The 27842-nt window shown below is 39.2% G+C and overlaps 2 protein-coding genes across 8 annotated transcripts in view; one reads left to right on the top strand and one right to left on the bottom strand.

The window, feature by feature from the left end:
* Window positions 1-3221, top strand: part of ACBD5 (acyl-CoA binding domain containing 5) — a 31585-nt gene extending 28364 nt beyond the window's left edge. For all 6 annotated transcript variants that reach the window (XM_074833474.1, XM_074833453.1, XM_074833446.1 and 3 more), the window contains one exon: window positions 1181-3221. In XM_074833474.1, coding sequence (XP_074689575.1) covers window positions 1181-1193 — 13 coding nt within the window. In that variant the 3' untranslated portion in view covers window positions 1194-3221. The remainder of the gene's footprint in view (window positions 1-1180) is intronic.
* Window positions 3222-4194: 973 nt separating this feature from the next.
* On the bottom strand, window positions 4195-27654 carry MASTL (microtubule associated serine/threonine kinase like). 2 transcript variants are annotated; one of them, XM_074833425.1, is made up of 13 exons: window positions 27485-27654; window positions 26618-26960; window positions 22810-22947; window positions 21277-21416; window positions 20404-20492; window positions 18982-19088; window positions 18515-18647; window positions 17769-17941; window positions 15368-16627; window positions 13297-13435; window positions 10211-10324; window positions 10019-10120; window positions 4195-7565 (listed from the first exon to the last, which is right to left on the bottom strand). In XM_074833425.1, exons 2-13 carry the CDS (start codon window positions 26627-26629, stop codon window positions 7408-7410), a joined length of 2565 nt encoding a protein of 854 aa, XP_074689526.1. In that variant the 5' UTR covers window positions 26630-26960; window positions 27485-27654; the 3' UTR covers window positions 4195-7407. The 2 variants fall into 2 exon arrangements, with proteins under 2 accessions (XP_074689526.1, XP_074689535.1); XM_074833434.1 differs by having other exon boundaries at window positions 26643-27654.
* Between the last annotated feature and the right edge of the window lie 188 nt (window positions 27655-27842).

Here is a 27842-nt window from a genome sequence, read left to right as displayed (position 1 = left end):
TCCATGAGACACACAGGTAGCATAGCCCCAGATAGTCCTTGTTTTGTTTACTTATTTATTCATGGATTGTATTAAGATGAGATGAACTTCAAGAACAGAAACAACTAAAGAAATGTCTGTGTTCTTCAGCTTTCCTCTTTGTTTCTGAAGAAATCTACCTGTAGCCAGAATTTAAGACTATCTGCCTCTGCACCACCTTTCCATCCAGAGTTCCATCTCCTTTAGCAATAGGTAGGAAGTTGATCAAGTACAGAGAGAAAATGGAATTGTGAAACAAGTCCTTCTCTGTTGTCCCATTGCCAGTTTCAGCTTGTGCTCTGTTAAGGTGTGTCAGCTTTTAGGCAACAGCTGTACACAGTGCATATATTGACCATATCTATGTACTTTTGGTTTTCAAATATATAAACTGCCCTGGAGCAGAAACCAGGAGTCTCTGCTACCACGTGAGGTTTTCTCATCGTGAAGCTGCGGAGCCATGACTGCAACTCTTTTGCACAGTGTAGCAAATTCCATGGAACTGGTGGAGAGGCGGCCTTCTGTGGCCAACAGTTTTGTGTTGAGCTCATGTCCCTGGGAAGGGGTAGCTCAGCTCACTCTTAGCACTCTGCTGTACAGCATGCCGGCTGCTTTAGGGCTTCTTCTGAGCCTCTTAACCCATCTTAGTCCTTTATAGGGAACTTCATGCTGAAAATATGGGTGCTCATATTGGAGCCTTCGCTGAAGAAAGCTTGAAAACCTGAATCCTAAGGGCTCTGAAACCAGATCAGATGTATATTTTTAATAATAATTGAGTTGTTTAGATTCAACTCACTATTTTAGAACATTCTGACTGCACATTTTCTGGAGTCACTGGGAGTCCAGCTCGTAAGTGTTGCTCTGCTGTGAGCCAAGCAAACCACTGACTGATGTAGTCAGGGCCTGTTCAGAGGAATTTCATCTGCAGTTCAGAATTCTTAGTGACATTTTGTACTCTTCGGTGTAAATTGTGCCAGTTCTGTAAACTTGCAGGTTGTTTTGTAACTTAAGAGGGCAAATTTTCAAGTGTCTTGAAGCAGTGTTGTATTTTAATGGCTCAGAAGTCATTCACATGTAACCTTAATTGATTTGTTTATTTAGACAAATGAAGAATCATCTTATATGTGAAGGTACATTAAACTAATTTATTTGGTTCCTCTTCTAGAAAACTGAACTGAGAATTCATGACTGCTTAAAGACTGCTAGGAGAAGATGGCCCTGGAAAGTGAAGGAATTCTGAATTCTCATAGAATCTCAGAATCTGAGATCATGTTCCTTCTATTATAGTAATATTTTGTACTACCTTTGAGCTAAACATTTAAGGACTAACATTATTGAAACTTGAATGACTCACAGCTCCTAGGTTACAAAAAAAAAATTTAATAATTCTATCCTCAGAACCATATGAACATCAATTATTTTGGAATGTGCTTGTGGATGGGCCTTTAGTAATTACTGGTCTTGCTGATGTCAGATGATTAAGAGAATATCATCTTTGTGAAAGAATAGGTGAAAAATGTGTAAAACTGTCACTTTAATACAGAAATAATTTTACAGTCACAACATCTCTGCCTGTTTTTCCACAGGGTTATATATTATCAGAGGAAAGCACTAATAAAATATGAATTCAATACATCTTAAGCTGTTAGAAAAATACAGCATATCTCTGAAGAGTTCAACTGGTTATTTTTGCTGCTAAAGGAGTGTGGGACAAATTTCCATGTAAATTGGTCAGAAATGAGGTTGAATCCTTCACTTACCCTTTAAGATTGTAAAGGAGATTTAGGAATTGATGTATGTCTTGAAAATTAGAGCCATTAATAACAGAGGGACTGTCAAATACAAGTTTGGAAACCATGTGTGGTACAAGGGATCCATCTAAAGAGGCTGCACCTTATATTTTTAACTTTGATAATTATATTCTTGTTGACAACAGCTTGTTTTAACTGAAATACATAGTTTAGGCACAAGGTGCTTTAAAATAAGATGAAAGCTAGCTCTGTAAGTATATCTCTAAGAATTGAAAAAGCTCTGTGCACTGTAAGTTTTCTGTTGTCAGTTTATGTCAAATTAAAATAAGATTCAATCTAGCCCTAATCTATTGTGGACTTTTCCCAAGTCACATTATGAAAAATATCAGTTCTGGTATTTCTTTCTCTCTTATCCTTCTGCTTCCTTTCAAAATAAAGGTTTTCAGCTAAGTTTGGTGCTGATTTCCACACCACACCCCCACCCCCCCCCCCACCCCCCCCCTGTATTTATTAACCAATATACAGATAGAGTTACAACCTTGAGAAGTTTGCTTGATTAAAGCATGCTTTACACTTTATTTTAAAATAAATTAATATATAAATTGTCTAAATCTCTGGAAGAGGGAAATGCACTAAAATTAGATTTGACAGAAAATTAAGAGACATACATTTGCTATAATTACATCATAATATAATCTGTGTTTAAGATCTGAGTCTTCAGAAATTTTACTATACTGTTGATGTGCTCTCATTCTGTACCTGGACTACATATTACGAATAATTTGAGGGAAGTTATTTTTGGTCCTTCCTGAAAATCTTTTCTAGTTTGGAAAACATTTTTCATACAAGCTCTACTCTAAAAATGTAATCACAGAATTTAATATTTGTTTTACCAGAACAATTTTAATCTTGTTTTTAGTTAAGTGCAGGATTTTTTTAAGAATTACTTTTCCCCTCTTCTGATTTTCTTATTGTAAAGCTGAATTAAAAAATAAAGTGATCAAAACCTCTTTGGAGATTGCTGTAACAATCCGATGGTTTCATGTGCCAGAGGTGTGTTTTGGCATGAGATGTACTGAAAACCCAGGTTTGAACAAAACTTATGCTGGAAGGGAGGATCTGCTGTGACCTGAAGCCACTGTGTATGTAGCTTAAAGTTCTTAGAGTGATTGACTTCTTGTCATAAAATGATAGAAATAATTATACCAGAAGGATACTCTAGCTTGAAGGTCACTTTGAAAAAAACAACTCCTGAAGCAGCATGTCTTCTGACAGGATGAAGCACCCTGGAGTGCCTCCTCCCCTGGCTCATGACCCTGTTACATGGAGGGGTCTAGCTTTTAGAGAGGGTACAGACATTCTCCAAGGTACTTAACTGTTAACTTCCCACTGAAATAAATGTAGGTGTGTGCCATCCTTGTTATTTATTCATGTTTCAATAAATCAATCCCTTAATATTTTGTATTTTATTGTGAACTTTCTTAATGCTCAGTAAGAGCTGTTCAGTGGGTGCTTTGGCTGTAAAGAGCAGTCTGCTGGCTCTGTTATGAGGAAGCAGTCTCAACCTTAAAGGTGGAATACAAAACCACATCACTTGTAACTCTTAACTGGACCTCAGCTGCTAGGGCTGTCTCAGACTCACTGTAACTTGTACAGATTTCAAGTCAGCTTGTGTTTCATCTTAAAGGTAAGAAAAAAAATTATTTTTTTATAATTTGCCCAGGTACAAAGAGACACAGCTTTAACTTAGAGAAAGTGGCAACCAGGCTATGTTGTTCCAGCTGGTGCTCTCCTCAGGAGGGCTGGCAGTCAGAACAGTTCTGTGTAGCACTGGAAACATCTAGACCCAGCTCAAAAGGGCTGTTTTGAAGCCAATGGCCAGCTAGATTCCTGCAGTCAATTAAACTTTATCTAAAAAGTATAGGTTTGCTCTGGCTGAAACCAGATGGAAGACATTCCACCTACTAATAGGTGTGCAGCTGCAGGAACCAGAACAGAGCCAGGTGTAAGTGTGAGGGGGGCAGCTATTGTGTCCTCAGGGCCCTCTTTCACTCCTGCTCAGGGCTTGTGGCAGCAGCACAGTAAGTGCTGGTGGAGATGGAGCCACACTCTGTCTGACTCTTTCTAGTTACCAGAGAGGAGCAGGCGCCCAGCAGGAGTTACAGATCATCCAAGGATTCTTTGCTCTCCTGCCACTGAATACACAAATGGAGCTTGTAGTAAAGATTACAGGAAGGTGTTAGCAAGTTACAAACCAAAGGGAGTACATACCTGTATTAGAAAGTGTTAAGTATTTCCCTAACTTATAATCACTGTCTTCGCTGGGGTAGGGGGAAACAGTCTGGGTTTGTGTAAAAATCCACCTCCCACCACCCCAGCAGTGTCAAAAGTATAAGAGTTTAGAGACAAAAAAATGCAGAAGCAAGCAACAGCAAGACTGCAGTGTTTTATTTTGTGTAAATATATAAAAGTGTGCAAAGTAAAATTTTTGAGAACATAGTAGAGTGGAAAAGAATGCATTTTACTATAAGAATAACCATGCTGAAACTGGAACCTACTAGCTCAAGAACCCATGGCAGCATTTCACTGTCTTGGCCTCCAAGCATCACACAGTGTATAGGTGAACCTAAGAGCAAGTTAGTGGTAGCAATTGTTGGCCCAGACTGCTATTTATTTCTGTTATAAGAAAGCATGACAGTTACTGAAATCTAGTTTTTGGCACACTTCTGTCCAGCTAACAGCAGATAAGCTGCCTCCCAAGATAACCTGGAAGCTACAGTTTATATGTAGCTCATGCACATAAAGTTTAGGCCTTCAAGAAACACCCTGTACCAGCTAGAGTACTTGCCAAGTGGTATTTCACAGCTTCTAAGGATCAGAAACTTTTGCCGGCTTACATGAATATTTGTAGTTGATTACTGATGAGAAGAAACTTTAAATCTTTCAGCTACTACGTTATAGCTTTTTGTACTCTTCTCTGCAGTATCTGAAGTCAAGCATTAAGTGGGACAAAACCAATGGGATTAAGAGTTGACAAGAAATTTGATGAAGAATAAAGCTAGGATTCACTTTTTAAACAAAACAAAAAACCACAATACAAAACTACCCCCAAACCCACACCACAAACCCTGACAATCAACTTGTTAAATTGAACTGCGTGTTTGCTATGATCAGGATAAATGCAAGATACTGAAGAGAATGGGGTACTGCAAATCTTCAGTGGTAACTGCACAATGCAGCAGTTCTAGACAGCAGTGATAACTGTTTACATTAAACATCCTGACTTGTCAGTTGGCCCATTTACTGTTCTACAGAATTTATGGTTTTGTATTACATTATAAAACTATGGTAGAAGAACCATAATTTTATTTTAGAATAAGGTTTTTATAAGAAGGTTTAAGGGTTTTAAGAACAAAACAGTAAGTTAACAGGATTCTTTATGCCTAATGTTTTGGTGTACTACCATCTCTAGCTCTGTCTACACTAGCATTAGATTACCTGAAAGACTTTTAAGCAATTCCAGAGTTCTTTGTCAAGATTAGTCAAGAAAAAGTTTAGATAGAAGCTTACTTGACCCTTGCAGCTGATTAAGAATTATTTCAAGGGGTTAGAGGTTATCTTTAAAAAGTCATACCACTGATTTTTTCCACTTTGAAGGGAATGTGTTATGCTGCAAAATGGGAACAGGTTGTAACCATTTGCAAAGTACTGAAGACAAAGACCTGTTGTGGTGTTCAGTTTACATTATTTCCTAACACATTTTTCAAGTATTTTCCTCAGCATGAAACAGATTCATTCTTGTAAGACTAGTTTTCCTAAACGAGATTATTAGAAATGGAAGAATAAATTGCGTAAAATACCAGCAATTATTTAGATTAAGGTATTTCTCCTCCCCCAGTTTATATACTCTAACTATACACAGGAAAAATGCTAAAGAACTTATATTCAAGAGAGCGTTTTCTATGGATACTGCTTCAGTAATGCGTACATTTGATTGCCTGCACCTTTTCATGTAACATTAATTTCAGTAAGATTCAACAATTTAGAAGTTTTCTAAAACTGAAGTCCTTAGCAAAGGGAGTGAGAATCACAGTACACTTTGCAACTTGTCAAGATTCTGTTTCACTATGTTTTAGTTATCACACCTAGAGCTGGAATTTCTCATTTGCCACTATTAAGCATTAGCTCTCTTTTGGTCCTTCTAGGAAGCTTCCTTTGTCTCCACTACTCCCATTCCTTCCCCCACTACCTGAAGGGACAGCAGGAAGCCTAGCAGACACTGTTTGCTCAGAATGCCATCAGTAAGTCTTGTCTTCTAGGAACTGGGGCAACGAAGGGACAAGACTCACCCCCCTGCAAGAAGGTTCAGTTCATGAGACTCAAAAGCCACTTGGCAAAAATCACAAGCAAAACGCTTGGCTTCTGGCATGTGGCCACTGGCTGGCACCACCATCTAGCACAAGTGATCTTTACCTAACAACTACAAACCTGAAAAATTAAAGTCTTCAGTAAGTCACCTAAGATTGATATTTTTCTTGCATTGGTATCTAAGATAATTTAAACAGAATTACCTACAAATAAACCTCTAAAACCTAGCAGATGCAAGTTATGTTGCGTTTAAAAATAGATTTAAATATACCTTCCCCTAATTAGAATTTATAATACTGACTATACAGTTGTAACTTAAGTTCTAGTAAAATCCAAAATCTGGTTGTGAGTTTACAGAACAGTCTTAATTTGCAATACATTATAGTGTTTAATATATAGCAGCTTCAGTATGAATAACACTTCACTTGTTAGCTAGCACTCAGGTGATTTTTTGTTTTCAATCATCTGACATGAGTGAGCACAAACACATACCCAGCATTTTCTATTTAAAACAATTAACTGCTAAAATGTAAATACATCTTCCTACAGGGTAAGTGGCTACAATGCAACAATTTAAATAAAGCATTTGTTTAAACAGGCTTGCCCCAAGTATCCCTTCCCTACCCCATTTGTCTAGGAAAGGAAAACCACCACTGGAACTACTGTCAATCTTGCATGGCACATCTAGCCAAGTTAGCTTTGAACACCACTGTCTCTTCACTCTTCCTGGGATAAGATAAACAGAAGACATTTCAATGCTGCATTAAGATTCAATTTGCCCCCTCGAATGGAAACATCGACTTTGCACAGTCGATATATATTCCAACTGGTCAGAAAGGACTACTCCCAAACAAGACTGCCATCGCACCAAACCACCAATAGGTAAGGTAGAAGTAGGTACAACCAGCAAGCATTTATGTCCTTTCCCTATTATGTCTAACTGGGAAATAACTTCACCACTCCTAACTGGAGTTACTCATTGCTATTAAGAAAAGCCCCATCATTGCCAAGTGTTAGTAGCTCCAAGAAATACAATGCTCTGGCCTCTTAGTAAGGTGCAGTACAGGAGAGAAAAGTAGCATGAAGGCACTTGATACCAGCTAAGTTTCATACAGTAGTTTCACTTTAGAATAAAGGATACAATAATAAAACCAGACCGATAACTTAAAACACACTCTAAATTTGGCAAGGAACTTACTTAAGACCAAACTAGTGTTATAGGACAACCTGTAAGTGTGCAAAACCATGGAGAAACCATCGACGTATCTTGATGCTATAAGCTAAATCCAGACACAGTCAGGTGCTGAGCATTATTTCTAGCTTCAAAGTAAGAGGTATCAGTTTCATCATCCGGCTGAGGTATAAACGGCATAGTTTGATTCTGCAGATTATCCCAGTCCACACCATGAAAGAGGGGGTGATGCTTCAGTTCTGAAACAGAAGTTCATATAAGCATTATAAACCTCCTTCTGTCCAAGCCCCATAGTCACACCTTGTTCCCTTGACGCATAACTGGCAGTAGATTTGCTCTATTTTGCACTTTTGTGAATCCCAAAACAGCAAACTGCAATTGCATTTTGATTACCCCAACCTCAGTGGGATCAAACTGTTGTGATGCCAACTGTCTTCCCCCAGCTAGAGAACCTATTCTACACAGCAAACCTAGTGGATCAGGGGTGCCGTAGGGGCATTTCTCATGATAGGGCACCACAGAAATTTTAAGCATCACTTCAAAGTTCGTTTCTAGTTCTGCCAAAGTTCCATGCTGAGCAGACACGTGGGAGGAGTCCCTCCTACCCTTCTCCAATGCAGGCCACCTGCCTTTTGCTCACTCATGGAGCAGTCCTCCTCTGCTTTGCACAGTCCCCTTTGGCTTACCACCAGACATAGAAGTCTGTCACCACAAATCACCAGATTCCTTAAGTTATCCTGTTCCACAGTTATCCTGAAGTGGGATAACTAACCAAGCTGAAAGACTTTATGACTCAAGGAGAACTCCCCTGCCCTGTCCATTCTGACCAGGTGACTTCCTGGCACCCAGGATCCGATGTGTCTTCTGCATAACCTGGAAACACCACTCTGATGAAAGTGGCTTTGCTACTTTGATTCAATCCAAGAAATCGCCTTTTCAGTGGAGTGGGATACAAACCTGCACCACAAAAATCAAAAGCAAGTAGAAAAAAATAATAGGACAGGTAGAAATCATTTAGAAGGAAGTGGAAGTTTGACCAAGACAAACGCTCACTACAAATTTTGATTCTAAGCACGTACCACAGGCTTTTAGCTGACAGACAGTAAGACATTAACATTTGTTTATTATTTCTATGTTTCCCGATCAAATAATAGAACACAATATTAATGTTTATTTTAGACAAAATGCAGTAAATCAGAGTCAGAAGACTAACTTCTCTCAATAGCTTCAGCAGCCATACATGGAGCAGGACACTGCACAGATACACTCAGAACTGTATCTAGTTCTGCTCTTAAGAAAGTTCTCACATACTGAAAGCTGTCTTCAGCTGAAGAGGAGAGCAGACTTCGTTGTCTTTTCCAAGGAAGTATTAATGTGTACCATAGCTGGCAGTCAGCTCCTGCCCACGTCTCTGAAGAGGGGTGTAAAAATCAAACCCCAACATTGGATACCAGTGTTCTCTGCCAAATGCTGCTTTAAAGCTTTTCTTATCTGGAAGGACTGAACTCATAGAAGCACAGCACTTAAGACATGACATAACTGGAAATTCTCAGTAAGTTAGGCTTCACGCTGAAGAAACAGAGAGAGGGAGAGCGTGTGTGTTGGGGGTGGGAAGAGAAGATGTCAGACAGTGATGGAAACTCAATTACAGTGAGGAAAATTTAACGGTTGTCCTGAAAGCTACTCATCCAGCTTCACTTCAGTGGCCTATAAATTGGCTAAAGACATACAGTTAAAGGTCCTGACAAAGAATGAATTTCCAAGAACTTCAGATCAGAAGAAACCTTTATGTCATCTAGTTTAAATTTCTATGCATGACAGGCAATTAGATTTTACCCTAATATCCAGGAATGAAGACAATAACTTGCATTTAACTAAAACACCTTCAAATTAAGACATCAGATGCTTTTTGGGATACATTAAAGAGCCACAGAATTCCCTAATGACAATGATCTTCATTTATAACCACATGCCTTCTCTAATTTGATTTGGCCTGGTTTCAGCTTCTAGCATTCAGTCTCTTTATGAGTGTTTCCATACTAATTTCCTTCTCTAGGGATTTCTTGAGCAGTTCTTGTAAGATTTCTTCCTCTTTTTCCAAGATGTCTCACCCTAAGATTCTTTGATTTTATCAATTTTTTTAAATAAAATATAGTCACTGTTACAACAGCAAATGTTTAAGTCCTTCTACAGGGGGGAAAAAATGTATAGACATTGTATAGTATATATTGTCTAACTCTGTGTTCCCCTATACAATTCAGTAAAGACAGGATGATTCCTAAAAAAAAGCCCCTTTGAATTAACTTTTGTAGGAGTCTTCTCTCCCGAACTATAGGCTTTTAATCAAGGTTCCTAAAATCAGTTAGGTCAAAAACCCCCAAATACCTCTTTCTGAGTTAGCTAAGACAACTTCTTTGTTACATCAGAGGGCAAACACTAAACATCCATAACAAAGCAGCATTAAAACAAAACAAGAGTTCAGTAAAAAAAATCCCCCTCTCCATTTCCTCATTCAAAAGGGCAAAGTCCCACAAGAAATACAGAAAAGACCACAACTTGTTAAGTGTTCAGGCACTATACATGGAACCTAAATAGATGTTAAAGTTTATTAGTCTAAGTTTCAGGAAGAGGACACCACCAGTTTGAAATTTTTAATTAGTTGCAAAGAACACAACAGAATTTTAATACTAACCCTTCAGTCCAGCTCTATTAGTACTGTCAATTGTTAGGAGAATATCTATTGCACTTTGGGCATTATCAGACAACTTTTCTTCACCCTCAGGCCAGGGAATATCTACGGACAAAGATGCAGAGGAGTTGTTAACTCAAACCATAAAGCAAACATTGGAAGTGCATACTTTCCCCGATTACTGAAACAGCTTACCTCTTTTCAGAATATTTTGGAAGACCTGTGTTGGTGTTTCATCATTAAAAGGTGGAATTCCAGTTAGAAACTCAAACAGACAAACTCCAAGGGCCCACCAGTCTACAGCAGAACCTGATAAGAGAAATCCAGGTCATTACACTAACACAAAGGTTTAAAGATATTTGCAAAGATTAGCCATGGCAGAAATTGAAGAGTGTTTAAATCCTGCAAAATTTCTTGGAAATGAAGGAAGAGACAAAATAAGTTGTACTTAATCATGGGGAAGATTAGAAATATATTAAATGGCTTTTTAAAGCCAGTTTGCTCCTTAATTCGTTATAGATAATACTGGGGTTTACTGATAAAAGCAAGGGGGCTCTTAAGAACAATCTAATTATCAGCTCCCATCACAGAGAATCCAGGAGCTGACTTCTCCAACAAATTATTTTGTGATAAGAAACAGCTGTCTTTTACAACCACTCTAGAGCCTGGATAAGCGCTCCATGTTGTAACTCGTATCTTTCTTTTTTTTTTTTTTGAGAAGACTCCAAGAATTCAAACTATTGAACTTAATTTTCAGTTGTCTAAGTTTATGTCAAAATATTGACGACAGCTTGCAGAGATGAGCCAGTATGCAAAAAGCTGGAATTATTTCCATTACACTGAAGTTGATTAGGGCAATGCATAATTACTAGCTATCTCTTCTTTGTTATTAAATAATTTTGGTTTTCCATGTTCCAGGTTGTTAACCTACTTAAAAACAAGCAGGCAAAGACACCACTGCATGCATTCTAAGCTTCCTGCACCTTTAAGCCATGCCCACTCCACCGTATAAAGAACAGATGCCACAATTGCTGCAAAAAAAAAAAAATCTTTGAAAGAAGGGCAATTTTACTTGGGTTTTTTTGGCATATAAAAAAACCCCATTAAGACACCTCCAAGTTAAGAAAACAAGTGTTTTGAGCCATTTCAAAAGGACTATTGACTAAGTTTAGAAATGCTGAAAACCAAAATGTTTAACTAATAATCTAATGCACATTCAGCAACTTTTAACAGCAGTAAGAATGTCCCACCAAGCTAAGCGTATCAAAGCAGTGAGATCACATCCCCTGTTGTTAGAGGTACTCAGATGTTCCTATAAAATATTCCCAGCTTCAGTCAAAGTCTATTAAGATCTCAAGTCTGAACAATGTAGTAACACAGGTTTCAGCAGCAATTTTTCCCTACTCAAAGTTTAACTAAAAATTAGATTAACTCCTACCATATCCCTGCTAAATCACGTCTATCAATATTTGAATCAAGAAACAGAAATACCAGGTCTTGAGCATCTGAGCCTTCTTCACCCATACACAAAGCAAATCTGATTGACCACATCCAGTGAAAGGAAACAATGAGAAAGTGTCTCTGGTTTATTTCCTGTTACACAACATCTTTAAGAATGCTGACTTTACTCCTGAAGCACAGGCTTACGTGTGTGATTTCTGATAGCCTAGTCAGTGATACTGATGTTTCCTGAAGCTTTTGTGGAATCATCACACATTCTTTTGTGGAATGCATACTGGACATAGCTTTCTATATAGAAACATTGTTCACCCGAACAATTTTCTTAGAAATTGTAATCTAGTTATACTTTGACTGTTCACAGTTACGCTGAACACTCCATTTCTGCACAGTAATAGCAAACTCAGATCAGAGTCCCTGCATATGAAACGACAATGAAGCAAGAACATTACTAGCACTGCTAAAGCCCCTAACAAATATAATCGAATATCAAGTACAATTCCCCGAAGGCACAGGAATGCAGGGTTTTTTGTTAAGGTAGTAACTCAACAATAAACAATGTTAAATCCAAGTTAGAAACATAAATAAAATAGTTTTGCAACATTATAGTTTAGGATTGAAACTACATTTACAAGCAACTTAACACTAGAAATATTTAGTGAGAGAAAGTCTTGAGTTCCAAAGCCAGAAAACCCTGGCTTCACTGAAGGTAATGGGAGCTTTGACATTTCCTGACATAAAACCCAGGCTCTGCAAGTTATCACTGAAGTCTGAAGACACTCAATAATTGCACAGAAGTCACCTCGCAACCAAGTTCCACGTTGTCTAAGTAGCCTTGATTACATTTCCAAGCTATTATCCAGTTTTAATGCCTGCCAAATAACCAGGATTTCTAAATGGAAGTGCAAAACAACTACACATGTTTAATAATTTTAGTTGTTACAGTTAAATTGTTCTATCTCTTCATACAGTTTTAGTTAATGTATATTGGCTGCATACAGCAGAATTTTACTGTTTCACAGATTAGTAATAGCTTTTGTAATGAAGATATCAGTTTTCCTAAGACTATTAGCTCTACAAAATAATAGTATACTTTTGAGATGGAAATAAAATGCAATTATAAATACAACAAATGTATCAGGGATACCTTGCATTTATTTTTTGTTAACAGATCTTGCAAATTAGTGGGAAAATATTTCAGACTTTTTGTTAATTTCAGTGGAGCTCAGGATTGAGCCAAAGAAATCTATTCACTTCAGTTACACTATTTTATTTTCTTATATTACCTTGCAGAAAAATATTTGCTGGTTACTACTGTACACTTATACGGAAGATCCTGCCAGAAATCTTAGGTGTTTCATGAAGTTACTCAACTCAGTAACTGATTTTAATGCAACTTTATAAACTTATCTGGATGCACATAACACACTGATATCAATAAACATGGAATACATTCTAAATTCCACTAAGTTCCACTTGCCACCTCCACCTCCCTCAAGAATCTTTAAGGACACTCAGGATGACCAAGTTGTGATTCCTACACCACACGCAAGCCTCAGGCTGCCCAAGCACACCTTCCAGAGCATTAGATTAGCAGCAGGCAAGACCATGCTAGACAGTCAAAACCTCTGGTCACGTAAAAAACGTAAATGGAAGAAGCAGCTGAAGCAAACAGCCACCCATGTTGGCAGAAGCTAAACACCAGGTATTTTTAGAGAATTCACTATTTCATTACTTGAAGGGTTTAGAGCTCTAGAGACATTTAGAAGCGTAAATATGTCACCTTTCAAGTATTTACAAAGTCCATGGTTTGTTTGTCTTACCATGAGGCTTTGTCAAAAGCAGCTCAGGTGCCAGGTAGTCTGGGGTCCCTAGGATGCGTTCACCTTCTACTGGGGCAGCTCCTCTTCTTACGCTCTTTGGAGTCCTATATGGTGTGCCAGCATCTCCCTGATGAGGTGTCTTAAAAGATGCAACAAAGATTTCAGATGTCAAAAAACCCAGAGAAACTCCTATCTTCAGGTTTAGTAATGGGTATAAAACAGTTGATACTTAAGTTCAAGTCAAGAACATGTCACAGAACGTACATTCCCTGAAAAAGTATGTCAAATATGCTTCCATTTATTTATCTCAACCATCTTGAAGTATAAAAAGTTAATCAATGCCTAGTCTTTGAGACACTTTTCCTCAACTTCTTCCTCCAGTGTCAAATCCACAAGTAACTTCTCAAAAAACCCCCCAATCTTAAACTCCCCTTTCAAATGCAAATCTGAAGATAACCTACTAAATAGAATGTCAAAATAGCCTTTGATTTCAGCACTGAGTTCTTAATATTAGCCTATGAAAAGCAAGCATGTGTGTCAAATACCTGTAAAATAAAAAGGAGAATCCTGAATTTTCTTACACATTGCATACCAGATGTAATCAAAATATACTAAACAAGCCCTTTATTGTTTAACCTGCATCCTACAGGTTGCATAATGCCTGCAGATGAAGTTCTACTCAAGTCAGACTTAGGGACTGTCTGCAGCTACACAAACCTTCTGAAAGTTAATTTGGGACATTATTTGAAGCTAAAATATGCAGGTTTGCAAAGAGATCAATAAGTTCTCATAGTCGATAGGCTGACTGCAATGCAAGACTTCCTGTTTTGACCTGGAGATATTACTAAATTATCTTGTAGAGACTTATTCTTTATTTTTCAATATACCCTTAATTCCTATATATCTTGTATAATTTCATTTCCAACTTCATCTTCAGTGCAGCAGAGATCAACTCATTATCACTATGCCATAAAGGCTACAGAATCCACTATCAAAGTAGAAATCAGGTAATCAGGTCACAGTGATGTAATTTTAAAAAGAATCACAAAAGTATATGAAAAAGGTATCCTCCTGTTTAAGTTACAAAAAACATGTAATGCCATCAGTCATTTATTTCTCAGAAGATGAAGTGCATACTACTCTGACTCCATTTCAGCTGAATACAAGCTAAATTTCATAGTCAATTAAAATTTTATGTAGATGAAACAGAAGCTAGCAATTCAGACAAAGACAGCAGAAAAAAGGCCTTCCCAAAAATGACATTTTGAATGTCCCCTTTTGGTACACCAAATCATTCAACACACTGCCAGTTTTGTCCAAAAGCTTCAAATCCTGCAACTAGAACCTAAGTAACTAGATAAAGGTCTTGTAAAGCTGTGCCAAAACAAAACAGAAAACACTGATTGAAAAGTATCCTTTTACTTTTCCCACATCAGGGCTCTAACTTACTTTAGGACAGTAAGATTTTTTACTTACTATCAGAAGGATTAAAAAGGTCAAATCAAAAACTTTATACCCTGCAAGCAGCTATTACTGTTTCCATCAATCTTTGCAGTAGGCTTGTAATTGGTACTTGACACCACACATTACACCATTACTTTTACCAGAATGAAAAAAAGAACATAGCAGGCATAATAGCAGTTACTAGCAGCTGAAGAACATTTGCAGACCATCTTGGGAGGGATGCAGGATTACAAAAAAACCCCCCACTTCCCATTACATGAGGAAACCTATAATTACTCACAGGAAGTACCACACTGCACTAAAAGTAGGATGAGACAAAATAACACAGGCTTTCTTTACTAGTTCACCATAAGAGCAAAGAGTTTCTCAGAGGTGGACAGACAATTCATGTTGAGCCAGAGGCAAAGCAGTGGACATAGTTATTGCTAAACACTTACAGAAATTATAATTTTGGCCACACAAGTACAGGAAGTTAAAGCCTGTCAGCAAAGGTCACTTTCACAGACTACCTCAAACTCCAATTTTCCCTAAATTAACAACTGAAATGAAATCACTTCAGATCACTGTCTAATGCATGCACAAAGTTTCTGCACGTCTCCTTACATACCTGATAGACCCTATACGGTCTTCCTTTCTGTAATGGAGTAATAGCTGTTGGGTAAGAGCCACTACAAGCAGGTGAAAGATCCATTATATCCAAGGAAGCCATGCTACATGGCTCAGATACATTGGATATATTAATTGGACTATTATAACTTCGAAAAACAACAGCATTTTTTTTAATGAGATTCAGTGCTTCCATCATCTTTTCTGAGGGAGATCCTATGTCAAGGTAAGTTTCTTTCATGTGTTTTTGGTCATTATCCTTTTCATGATCCTTTTCCTTCAAACCAGGTGGCTTGCAGTCCTGGACAGTATGTGCTTCCTCTCCATTTTGAGGGGCATCTCTGGACTCCGGTGATGTTATTAGGATGTCTTCTGGTTTTGGTTCCTCAAAGGAGAGGTCTTTAACACTCTTGTCCAAATCTAAAAGCTGCTTTTCTAAATGGCTTTCTTTAACAGACATGTCAGGAAATGATAAGTCCGAATCGGCACTGAGGATTCCTAAAGGTTTTTCATCGTCAGTGCCTAAAAAACTTGAGTTCACATACTCCTTTTTATCATCTTTTTCATAGTCTGCATCCATATCACACATAAGATTTTTGGTTATAATTGAAGTAAGTGATTTTTCTACTGTTTGCTGGTTACCAATAAAACTCTTAACTTCTTCCTTGCTTTTGCAGGTGTCACGTAGGCATCCATTATTACAAAGCATTAAGGACTGAATTTCTGTTGTCAAACCTGTCCTTTCGTTTGCTGGAAATTCTGAGATCTGACAACCACGTTTATATTCTGCATTGCTTTTTTTAACATAGTTAAGTTCCTGACAAGGACTAGTGTCAACTAATTCAAAGCTTCTTTTTACACCTGGCTTTTCAAAAACTTCTTCCTCTTCGATAGGCTTGTCAGACTCATTCTGTCTTGAAGGTGACTGTTGTTGATTAGAAGTTTCTGCTGTTTCATTAGTCATAACTCCTTTATTTACAAGGAGTTTTTCTTCCCAAATCTTATTTTCAGAAAGACATTTTCTGACTATGCCTTTCACATCCAGTGTGGTCACAGGAGTATCTATTATATCGGAAGGTTCACTTCCCAACTTCTGCCTACTGCCAGAGTCATTGCTGCTGATGGGAGAAATAGCAGACTCCAGTTCTTTCTTCTTTAAAACATTAATACCTTTGCTATTCAGCAATTCTACATTGGAAAGGGGAGCTGATTCACTGTTACTTGTTCTGCCTGTTGTAGAATAGTGTTCATCTTCACTTTGCTGCAAATGAGCACATTAAGTTTTGAGTATCAAGAAAAATAGGATTACAGCATTATAGAAATACCTTGTTTCCACTTCCATAAAGAACTGCAAATTGGCAAGCATTACTTATTCTTTATAACCATGAATAGTGACAAACTAACATAATACATGAAAAAAATCAAAACTAAATTAGGGATAATTTGACTTTTAAGAGCATAAAATAAGCTTACTAGAATACAATAGAAAATGCAGTATTTTTAAATGCCTAAGGATGAAGAAATATAGCAATTAAAGTTGTATTTGTGATTTTATGTTAAGAACTTAAGCTACAGAACTTCCAAGTTTCCAAGAAACCCCAAACTAAAGAACTCCATTATACTACCCTGTGGCATATTATACTTCAGAGATGACAAAAGACAAATCTGATATTACTACTATTTTGGTAACGCAATACTAAAAAAAGGCCTTGGGAAATGGACAGATAAAACAAAGAATTATAAATTGTTTTAAACATAAGTTTTTGTGTGTGATCTAAACAGGAATCATGACAAGGGACTAAACACAGCAGCATTTTCTTTTAGGTCTGTATCTGTACAGAATTTTATTAACAGTTTAAAATAGGAGAAAGTATTTTGTATCAGCTATAGTTACTGGTGTTAGATTAGTTGATACAAAACCCTTCAGTAATGCAATTCTTAAACATTTTCAGTTTTTAATAGCTAGTATAAGTTTGAAGTGCATTTTGTTTATTATTTTCCCCAAGTTCTGCCTTTTAAAGAAATTCTTTTGTCTGCATGCTGAGCTAATAAAACTACAGGGACAAGGTTAGCTTCCAAAGAGCCAGTGCTCCCAGCACTGCCCACATCGTGAGGAATAGGGCTAAACCAATAGATGCCTTCTCTTTCACTCCTTTGCTGCAGGCTAAATGGCATTTACTTTTCCTGTTACATTGCACAGGACTATTATTTGCTTGAAGAAAAATACTAGTTTGATTCAAAACTCCTACTTGGCAAGGATTACAACCCCTGCTCCTTCTCCCATTGGAAGGCTTCTCTACACTTGAAATAAGTGGGGGAAGTAAGTAGAGGAGATCTGCAACAGTGCATAGACAAATACAAGCTAATTTTAGTTTATAGTGGGAAGATAAAACAGTCCTGACCTCTACATCTTTCTCCCACCTGGGGCTGCTGCAGCACTCTGATTCCATACTGGAAAGGTTCGCGTGCGACAGACTACTGACGCTGCAGGTATCAAACCTTTTTCTTGACTGAAGTAGAGTAGGAGTTAAACTTCTCACTGGCATCACGGGAGTTAATTGAGAAGTATCAAGATCTTGCGAGGAAAAAGAAATCAAATGTTGGTACAAATAGGCAACATATATTAACCTGCTTCATATTATGTCAAGCTTTGACAAAGGAAGTTCTGGAAAGTTATGCATGACATCATAATTTCTCATCATCTTTCCTGCATAGTCAATTCACTCATTTTTTGAAGTGGGAACTTGCCAAGAGTTTAAAAGCAATCTGAACATTAGCACCATAGTAGCCTTCTTTCTCATTTCAGGTTGGAAATGAGTAAGCAGCAAGATAAGACAATTTAAATGTAAGCACACATTGCTATATTAAATCATTTTCAGTGAAAGTATGCCAAGAACTGACACTATTTCTGTAAAATCTTAAAGGCTGATTTTGAATTCAGTGGTTGTGCATGTGAAAAAAAATCAAAACATGACATAAGCAGTGTAGGTGAAAATATGTCAGACCTTAAGTACTGGAGGAATGGTAGACAGCAAGACACCAACAGAAACACACCTTTTATCAAGTGGGTCCAAGCTGCTCACATAAAATTAAAAGACCACAACCTCACAGTCAGAGTATTACTCAGTACAAGGCTTGGTATACTCACATGTTTTGAATAATTTAGTTGAAAGAGGGGTATTTTCCTTTTGGACCATAGGTAAGGGAGAAACCACTCCATGCAGACTGTCAGATGATTGACTTGAATTGTGCTCTGGCATTTTCATTCCAACAGGAGTATACTATCAAGCAGGAAGAAGCATAGTTCAAAGTTAATGAAGCCTGAACAAAACACCCAGGATTGATAGTGTAACTTCATATATTCTTTATTACATTTGCATTGGAGTTAATCATGCCCATTTACCAAAATTTTTGAAGCACAACTGATAGTCAGTAATTTGAAATATAGTCTGAGGTAATCGTTTCAGAACTTCAAGGTGCTGGAAACATATAGTAAATCATTCCACCAGCTGGCAGAAGAAGTGCAAGAATAGCCTTAGCACTCCTATTATTACATTTAAGATAGTAAGCAAGCTAAAAGAATGAAGTACTTCAAAGACAGTGAAAATTACTTACAAAACCCAGAGAACTGATGAGAGACAACAATTGTCCTGGAGTACGTGAGTAGTCTTGTTTTGGCTTTGCCATTGATGGTGTAGTAAGAATATCTATCATATTTATCTCTACAAACAAAAAAATACAAAGTAGGTCAGGTTTTCCTTCTGCTATTAAGTAAGCAAAATTACAGGCATTTACTTAAGTTTTCTCAAGAGAGGAAAAAAAATTTAGTCACATACTGAATATACAAAAGAAGACACCAAACCCAAGTGAAGACATACCCATACATTCCTATTCAACACAAGCTGTTTCTTCCTGTATAGCCATCATAAAATTACAGTTTATATACAGAAACTGTAAGAGTCCAGTTTATTTTCCAACATACTATGTTGCAAGTGTTACATTTTCTAATTTGATACCAGCTTTGGTTTTCAGGTAGCAATTCCAGCCTATGGCCTGTTGGCCAAGAGGGTAAATTTGATTCAAAGCCTGTCTTCTCTCCCAAAGACATCTCAAAAAAGCTACAAATTTTTCATAAGTGAAAATTTAACCTTAGATGCCATTTATTGCTCACTAGTGGTAAGTAGGCTTATAGCTTACATATGTTCAACCGAACACAATAATCTGTCCCATTAGAGCTTATCAAAGCAGTATATTATAGAAAATACAGTATACTTAGTATTTTCCTCTACACTCTTAAAACCATGAATCAGAAACTCCATAGAAAACTCTGAATTTCTACATTCCTTTAACTATATAAAAAGGCTGTACCCACCACCAGCTATCTGAAAAAACTAAACTGGTGCTGTGCAGCATTATTAGTTTGGCTGATATGGCTAAGGGGTTGGAGGTGCAAACTAGTTCAGGAACTGGCTATTCACCTTAAGACCTGCAGCCTATCACCTGTGGCAGTCATTTGACTATTCAGCTCTATTTTCTGCTACTTGAAAACACTATGTTCGTATGCTAAAGCACTGATTTATAATCTTCTGTTTGGGACTCACCACCTCCCCCTGTCCTTCACATTAATGTCTGAAAGGTCCCAGCTCAGGTTAGAAGTTAATATACAGAAGGACAGAAAAACATGAACCAAAGGACAGAAATAGCCAGAATTATTCATTCACCCTTTGAATTCTCTTAGTGGACTTCACAGAAAACTTTGAAATCCATACCCCTCAAGACAAATGGCTCTAGATAATATTTCATACCCCTTGTCCCAGAGAATAAATATTTTAGTTTCTGAAGTGCAGTGCACAGAGCAGACCCTTTACTAGCATATACCTTATCAGGACGTACTAACTAGAAATCATATATTAGTGCAACATTTGGGCTTATTTAATTGAAAGCTGCCCTCTACGGGGATGTAAAGCATTCAAGAATACAGGAATGTAACACAAAAATACATTCTAATACAGCCAAAAGGATACAGACAACTCTTACCTCTGTTCAGAGTAACTCTGGAAAGCCCAAAATCTGTCAACTTTATATGGCCCTGATTAGAAATGAGCATATTGTCTGGCTTCAGGTCCCTGAAGACATGAATATAGTTGAAATCAGTAAAAGGGCAACGGAGCAATATTAAGTTAACTGACCAGAAATACTCAGTACAAAACTCTGATTATAGCTGTTTCTCAGTAACATCTCTTAGCCAGCAGATGATTCCAACTGGAGGAATACACCAGAACATTTAAACATATCTAGCACTAAGTATTGTACAAACACACCAGGCCTTGTGACACGCACAGTGGTTTTACACGAGTTGCACATTTTGTGTTTCAGCAGGTTTAACAAGTGTTCTTTATGAGTACTACCATCACAACATTTACTAATGCATAGCTCCTACACACGACAGTACCCATGACAAGCAAACCTCTAGTAAAAGTTTTCACGTGTGTTCTCTGTAGCACCACTGAATGCAGCAAAGAACTCTCAGTACAGCGGGAACATTAGAGTAGTCAGTGTCCCTTTGTCCTACAGTTACATGCTGGCAGTATCCAGAGGTTTCCTGAACTAACAGTCATTTAAAAGCCACAGGGAGAGGGGACCTAGAAGGCAGCATAGCTGCTAATACACCACTGTACAGTGGAAAGCAGTGTGGATTTGTCTGTCTAACATATATGGACAGCTTTTATTTTAGGTGTTGTTTCATGACATTGCTGCAGTGTACACATGCAAAAGGAGCTTCCAGAAGCTCTAGCAAATGAAGTAGTTGTTACTATAAAATGGTGATTGGTTATATGCTTGAGTGTAAAATAAAAAACCCAAACTACCAAATACTTATTTGTAAGAAAAAAAAAAAGAAGTGGGTTTTACCTGTGGATTATCCCATGTCTGTGAAGATAGTCAAGAGCCAATGCTGCTTCAGAAATATACTTAACAGCCATTTCTTCATCAAAATATCCATAAATATGGAGAAGAGATTTGACATCTCCACCAATAAGGTACTCCATCACCTGCCATTCAAATGTTTTAAATTTAACATTTTAAAACACACTTCAAATTTGCAAGTAAAATATAAAAAAGCTTCACCACTAGGAAAATTAAATTTCAGAGAGCAGAAGCTGCTAGAAGCTTCCCTGCATGAATTTCATTTCCCACACAATATTTTTCACTTGGATAAAATAATTAAAGCTTCAGATGACAGAGGACACAAAACATTTTATTTCAAATAGATCATATACTTATATTATTTGCCTAGCCTACTTTCTGTAATCAGCTCCCAAATAAATACTGTAGTCAGTTTTTTAATTAACTTCTGAAAGATTTCTATATTATAGAAAATAAATTGCAAAACGCTTCTGTGAAACACAAGGCCCAAAGCCAAAGACGCCTGTTCTATATAAATAAAAACTAGTGATCACAATGATTTTATTTTGCAAGTGTTTATACACAATATTAAATTCAGACCTAAGCTTTGTGAAATAAGTGCAAATTTCCAGAATGTATCCAGTAAGAGCTACTGTGCAATTAAGACATGAAAGTGTTTTAAAAAAATACATAAAAAAAATTATGCAAACCCATACATTATGGCCCATGTCCTATTCAAGATAAGTCAGCAGGGTTTCAGAAACTCACTCTTCAGTGACAAGAATTAATTTAGCGGGTTTTGGTCAAGAAATCTCACCAGTACTTAGATTCCAACACACAATACTATTCCATATTCTAGCATCTCCTTTACAAATCCTGCACCCTGAACTCCTCTACTCCATGCAGCAGTTAACAGAGATTCCAGGAAAAAAAGCCTTCATTTACACTCCAAATGCATTGCAGGAGTGCAGAGCAACCTCATCTCAGAGTTTAATCAAGCCATTCACTGTGTGCGCTTACAGCAAACCAGTCAAATTACGCTAGACCCTTTGTGGACAGTCTTAATCCATACCACCTTTATGTGGAGGCAGTACATAAAACCATATTTAAGTCTTGCCGTACTCCACAGTGCTCCATATAGACTAGCACTTATTTTTGCCACTCAGTTATCCTCTTGTCATCTAGGCCAACTACCATAATGAATTTTGAGCACAGGCAATAAGTAAAACAGATTTCCTTTTAAGTGAGCCATGGGATATCTGCTTGAACAGAATGGTTTCTTGTGTTGTTTTCCCTAAGATTTCTACATATTCCTAAAACAGATTAGCTATTAGAAAACAGGGAACACAGATGGAAAGATCTCAAAGGTACCAGGGGAAAAGAAATATTTCACTTGTTCAACCATTCTGAGAAAGAAGAAAGTACAAGTGACTAAGGAGTACTCGCTGACTACCGTAAAAATATGTTTTCAGACATGAATATAGTTTTGCACTCCATTTCCAACACTAACATAAGTACCACAGCCATTTATTTACTCACTAAATAGACGTTATTAGCTGACTGAAGTGAGTAGTATAAGTGCACAATGAAAGGACTTTTACTGAGAGCCAGTGCATCCCTCTCTGCCTGGACCTGGTGAACCATGTTTTTGTTGATCATGTCTGCTTTTTTCATCACCTGAAAAACAAAACAAAGTAGATAAATATCTTTCTTCTGTGCTTAACCCACAGTTCTTTAGACAATTCATTTACCTCTACACTTCAAACTTGCATACATATATACATACAAAACAACGCTATAACTTCATATACAGACAGAATTTTAAACCACAGGTTATTAGAGAACCTTTTTCATTACTCTTATAATTCAATTCTGAGTGAAAAATCACACTGTCAATATTTACTGCAATTGCACACACTGGGAAATGAGTGTTTAGGCTGTATCTGAAATTAAGCTGCTCCGAGTTAATCTGTTATCCACAGTGCACAACTCAGAACCGGGAAAAAGTGTTCAATGCCTAGATATACGCTTCTTGATCAAGTCTTTCCATCTCTTCAGAGGCTGAGATATATGACCTGAGGCTTGAAAATAGAATATATCAGTAAGCCATCCCATCTTGGTATCCTCAAGTGCAAGACTGCAATTATTCCAGCCTCTAATTCTTAATTTTGCAGAGAAAGCAAGTGAATTTTTTGCTTAATTTAAAATTTACAATCAAGTCACCCAACAAATATTTATTTCCTTGGGAAGAAGCCTCAAAGACATGCAACTCACAATGAAGAAATAACAGGCTTAACCATGAATTGGGCTCTAATTCTTCTGCTGAATTACTCTACTACATGTTGATATCCACTCGATATTAATCTTGAATAGAAGACGCATAATAGCACAGCTGATATGCATATGTAGCAGTTGACTAAATACCTTGGAAGTTTGCCCATCTTCAACATCTTTGGTCTAGATATGTATAGTGATATTAAAGAAAGTTTAAATATCCATTCTCTGTGCAACAAACTGTAAAAAGTTGAGTCTACAGCTACCACCACCATTCATTAACAGAATCTGGTAACATATAAAAATAGCAAGACATAAGTATCATTTGATACCTTCTGTGTAAGTGTTGACCTTAACTGTAAAAATATTTAGCATATGTTAAATTCAGTAGCTTGAATGATCCATAAGTCTCACTGCAATAGGGATAAAGGATTTACACAAAAGCTTTTAGGTCAGAATACTTTAAATAAACTTGTGTAAGATACTAGAGTAACATAATTGAACCACTCTATATGCAGCATCTAAACTGTAGAAAGTGTTTCCACAGCTACCATCACCACTATCAAAATTGATACAGAAAAACCCCAAAATGCCACAATGCATAGAACTACACATTTAATGAGTGTTGGCCTTAACTGTACAAATATGTAGCACGTGTTAAATGTAGCTGTCAATAATCCATCAATTTCACTGCAATAACAATAAAGGATTTACACAAAAGCTTTCACCTCAAAATGCTTACAATACAATCATGTAAATAGACATATATAGCCCTGAAGAGAATGTCTATTTTGCATGACTTTTTACATTTCCTTTTCTTTCTGTACTATGCACCTGGTTATAATCCTTCTAATTGCAAAGTCAAGCTCGCACAAACCATCAGTAAAGTTTTTACTACTGACAAGCCTAATTTTCAGTTCCGTGAGTATCAACATAGAAAACGCAAGGTTTTTTTCAAATGTCTACTCAGCAAAAATCCTTTTTATAATTTGCTCCCTTTACACATTTCAGAGACAGACTTTACATTCACGAACAAATGTGAGAACGCCCTCCCAGTGGCACGACAGCTGAAGGCATTCAATTATAACAAGTATTTACAAGCAGGAAGCCAACAGCGCACCGACGCTTTGGAAGGCTTTTGGCGCGGTTTCTCTACATTTAAGGAGCTGCTAAAAGCAGTTGTCGTTATCAGATGCCTCCTAACCAAAGCTTCCAGGCGAACAGGGACGTGAGGAGAAAGCTAAGCACATCTCCCAGGCACTAGGGTTCTGCCAGAAGATCGGCGGCTCCCCGAGAGCCCAAGTGCCGGAAGGCAGAGGGACTCACGGCGGGGCAGGCCCCCGCAGGGTGCCCCCCTCTCCTCTCGGGACGCCCCTTTCCCACACGTGATCAAAGGAAAGCGGAGGGCGGCCGCAACACCAGGCAACGAGGGAAGCCCAAGGGCGGCGGGGGAGGCGCCTCGCGCGGCCCCTCACCTTCACGGCATAGAGCCTCCCCGCCTTGCGGCCCAGGTACACCTTCCCGAAGGCGCCGCGGCTGATGGGCTTCACGATGGTGAACTCCTCAATGGAGGGGGGCCGGGGAACCTCGATGCGCCTCGGGCCGGCAGCTGTGGCGACGGCATCCTTCGGCCGCGGCTCGGCCACCGGCTCCACCGTCCCCATGTCGCTCCCCGGCCCTGGCGGCCCGCGCCGATTCAAAGCGGCAGCGCCCGCCCCGCCCCTCGGCGTCACAGGCCAACGGGCGGGCGCGGGGAAGGAGGGCGGTGCTCTCGCGAGACGACTCGCGCGGCCATCGTTGCGGCTGGAGGGAGGCGCCTGTAATGGCGGATGGGGCCCTGCTGTGGGCTGCCGCGCCGGGGTGCCTCTGCAAGTTGAGGCCTGTAACAATCAGTGATAAGAGAAGCGTTCCGTTATACCTTAAATATTAAGAAATTCTTTTACCAAGCAATGTTTAGCTTTGTATTTAACAAGCCCTGCGTGCTTATAGATGTACAGAGAAAATATCCTAACCTTGAGGATAGATGCATCCTGGCAGAAATGCTCAAACAAGGTGGATAAGAGAGAACAGCTTGGCCGGACAACAGAGTTGGGAAACATCCAAGGAGAAGAAATTGTCCTCAAAATGCTCACGACCATAAAAGGGAAAAAGGAGTAGGGGGCTAACTCCCCAACCAACCACTGACGACCACCTGAGACCCCTGTGCCTGTGTAGTGTAGTTTTACAATGCCAGCATAATGTAAATGTAATAGGTAGAAAGGTGAAGACTTCTTTGAAAGTGTATGAATATTTGTCTTCAAGGTATATAAAGGATGAACTTTTGTTTTAGTGTATGCATGTTAGGTGCAATGACCCCCCGTGCATGCAGCACTGCAATAAAGAATGCCTGCTTTCTAAAACTCCAAAACGAGTCTTGGAGAGTTCCTCTGCTGGTTTCTACGGTAACGGATGTGCCAGCTGCTGCCCTCAGAGATGCCATCGCTGCCGTTTGCACAGGCCTCTGTGCGGTGGTGGCTGCTGTGGTGGCCACCCTCCGGTCTCACCCGGGTGGTGCTGCTCTGGGTGGTATCTGGTGAGCAGTGCGCTCAGTTTTGCTCACAACCAGGAGGTAAATGTTCATTATTGACACAGACAAGCTGAATAAAGTTGGTTGCAGTGTTACCTTTGAGGTTTGTGAGCGTCGCTCTGGCACAAGGATTTCTGATGGTCACTGTCTGTGGCTAAACAACATTGCCACACTGCAGCCTTCCCAGCTTGACTCCTTAAAAATGTCCTAATTCTCCTTATTGTATATAGCAATTAAACCCCACAGCATTCATTCTGTGGAGGTTTTTTTTTTTTGGAACATTCATTGTGACAAACTGTCAAAGCTTTGATGTGACTAATAACTACTCAATTTGTCATACAGGTTTCTAATTTGGCAGTAGGCTGTTACTTGCTATGAGCAGGTAGGCTGTCCTCTCATGTCCACAGGCTGCTTGAAGGTACAGCAATTCAACAGAATTCAGTGTGAGACATCAAGGAACTGGAAGGTAATATTTATTCAGAAACAACAGATTTTGGTCCCACATACCCATTTTCTCATGCGCTTCACTCACATCTTCTCACGCTTGCATACTCGCCAGCTCCAAGTTGTGTGTCCAAATGGCGTAGCCAGGATAGTTGGTGTGCAAGAGTACGCAGAGATCTGGTCCTTTCCATCGCTGTTGAGCCCTTACTGTCTCTTGGCGTCCTCTGGGTTGGTGATGACAGATTGCTTTCTGGGCAGATCTTTTATGATCAGGATTTAGAATAACATGATCTGCTGCTTCCTTCCAATTCTTGATTACTTCAGCCTCCATTAATCTTAGGCAGGGTTGCTCCCTGTTTTGTTTCCTTATTTTGGATTATCTCCATGGCTACATTCTGCCTTCCTGCTGCGGTGATAGGGACGGCATTTACATTGTGCTCTGCCCTTGCTGCCATCCTCCTGTTCCCAGAGCACAGGCCTCCTGACAAATCATTTGCAGTAGTGCCTTACCAGAACGCAGGCCTTCTGCTTTCTGTTTACACAGTACAGGCCTCAGTGTTTACCAGTTTTACTGCTCTCAGTTGTGCTCTTGGTCATTCTTTTAACCCTTGCCTTACTGCTTTTGTGCTGTTTTCACATATACATTGTTGTTCATAATTCATTCACACCAGTCCTAACTGTTCTGTTGCAGTCCCTAAACCAGCAAAGACCCGTTTCCAACCCACGTAGCCCCCACACTGCGGGTCCCTGTCTGAGCAGCATCCCGGTATTTGGGGGTTTAGAGGAACCCCTCGGGCTCAAAGAACCCTCTGCTTTTGCAGAGGTGCTGGAGCCAAGGCAGGGCCCCAGCACGCCCTGTGACCAGCCCCGCTGGCCCTCCGCGGCCGGCTCAGCCGCTAGCCTGCAGTCCCTGCCGCCAGCCGTCCTCACCCGTCACCCTGTGCCACGAACCGTCCCTTCCGGGAACTCGCCAGAGGAGCCCAGCTCTGCCCGCTCCCCGGAGGTGATGATCCTCGGGCAGGGGCAGGCCTGGCAGGTCCGCCGCCCCCGGCTGACAGCGGGCACCCTGCGGGGCCCTCCCTCCTCCTCGCCTTGGGCACCCCCGGGGCCTGGCTGCGCCCACACCCCTCCTCTTCCTCCTCCTCCTCCCCCTCCCGTCAGCCTCGCTGCTTTCCGTGCTGACGGACCCCGGCCTGGCCCTGCCCCGGCAGAGGGGCCTGCCCGGGAGGATGGTTTGCCCCTCACCCCCCCTCCTCCTCCTCCTCCTGAAACTGATGGTTTGATCCTG

This window comes from Strix aluco, chromosome 1 (genome assembly GCF_031877795.1).
Source record: "Strix aluco isolate bStrAlu1 chromosome 1, bStrAlu1.hap1, whole genome shotgun sequence".
In the NCBI taxonomy this organism is placed as follows: Eukaryota; Metazoa; Chordata; class Aves; order Strigiformes; family Strigidae; genus Strix; species Strix aluco.
Note: the sequence above shows the minus strand (reverse complement) of the source record. Positions and strands in the feature narration are given on the sequence as shown.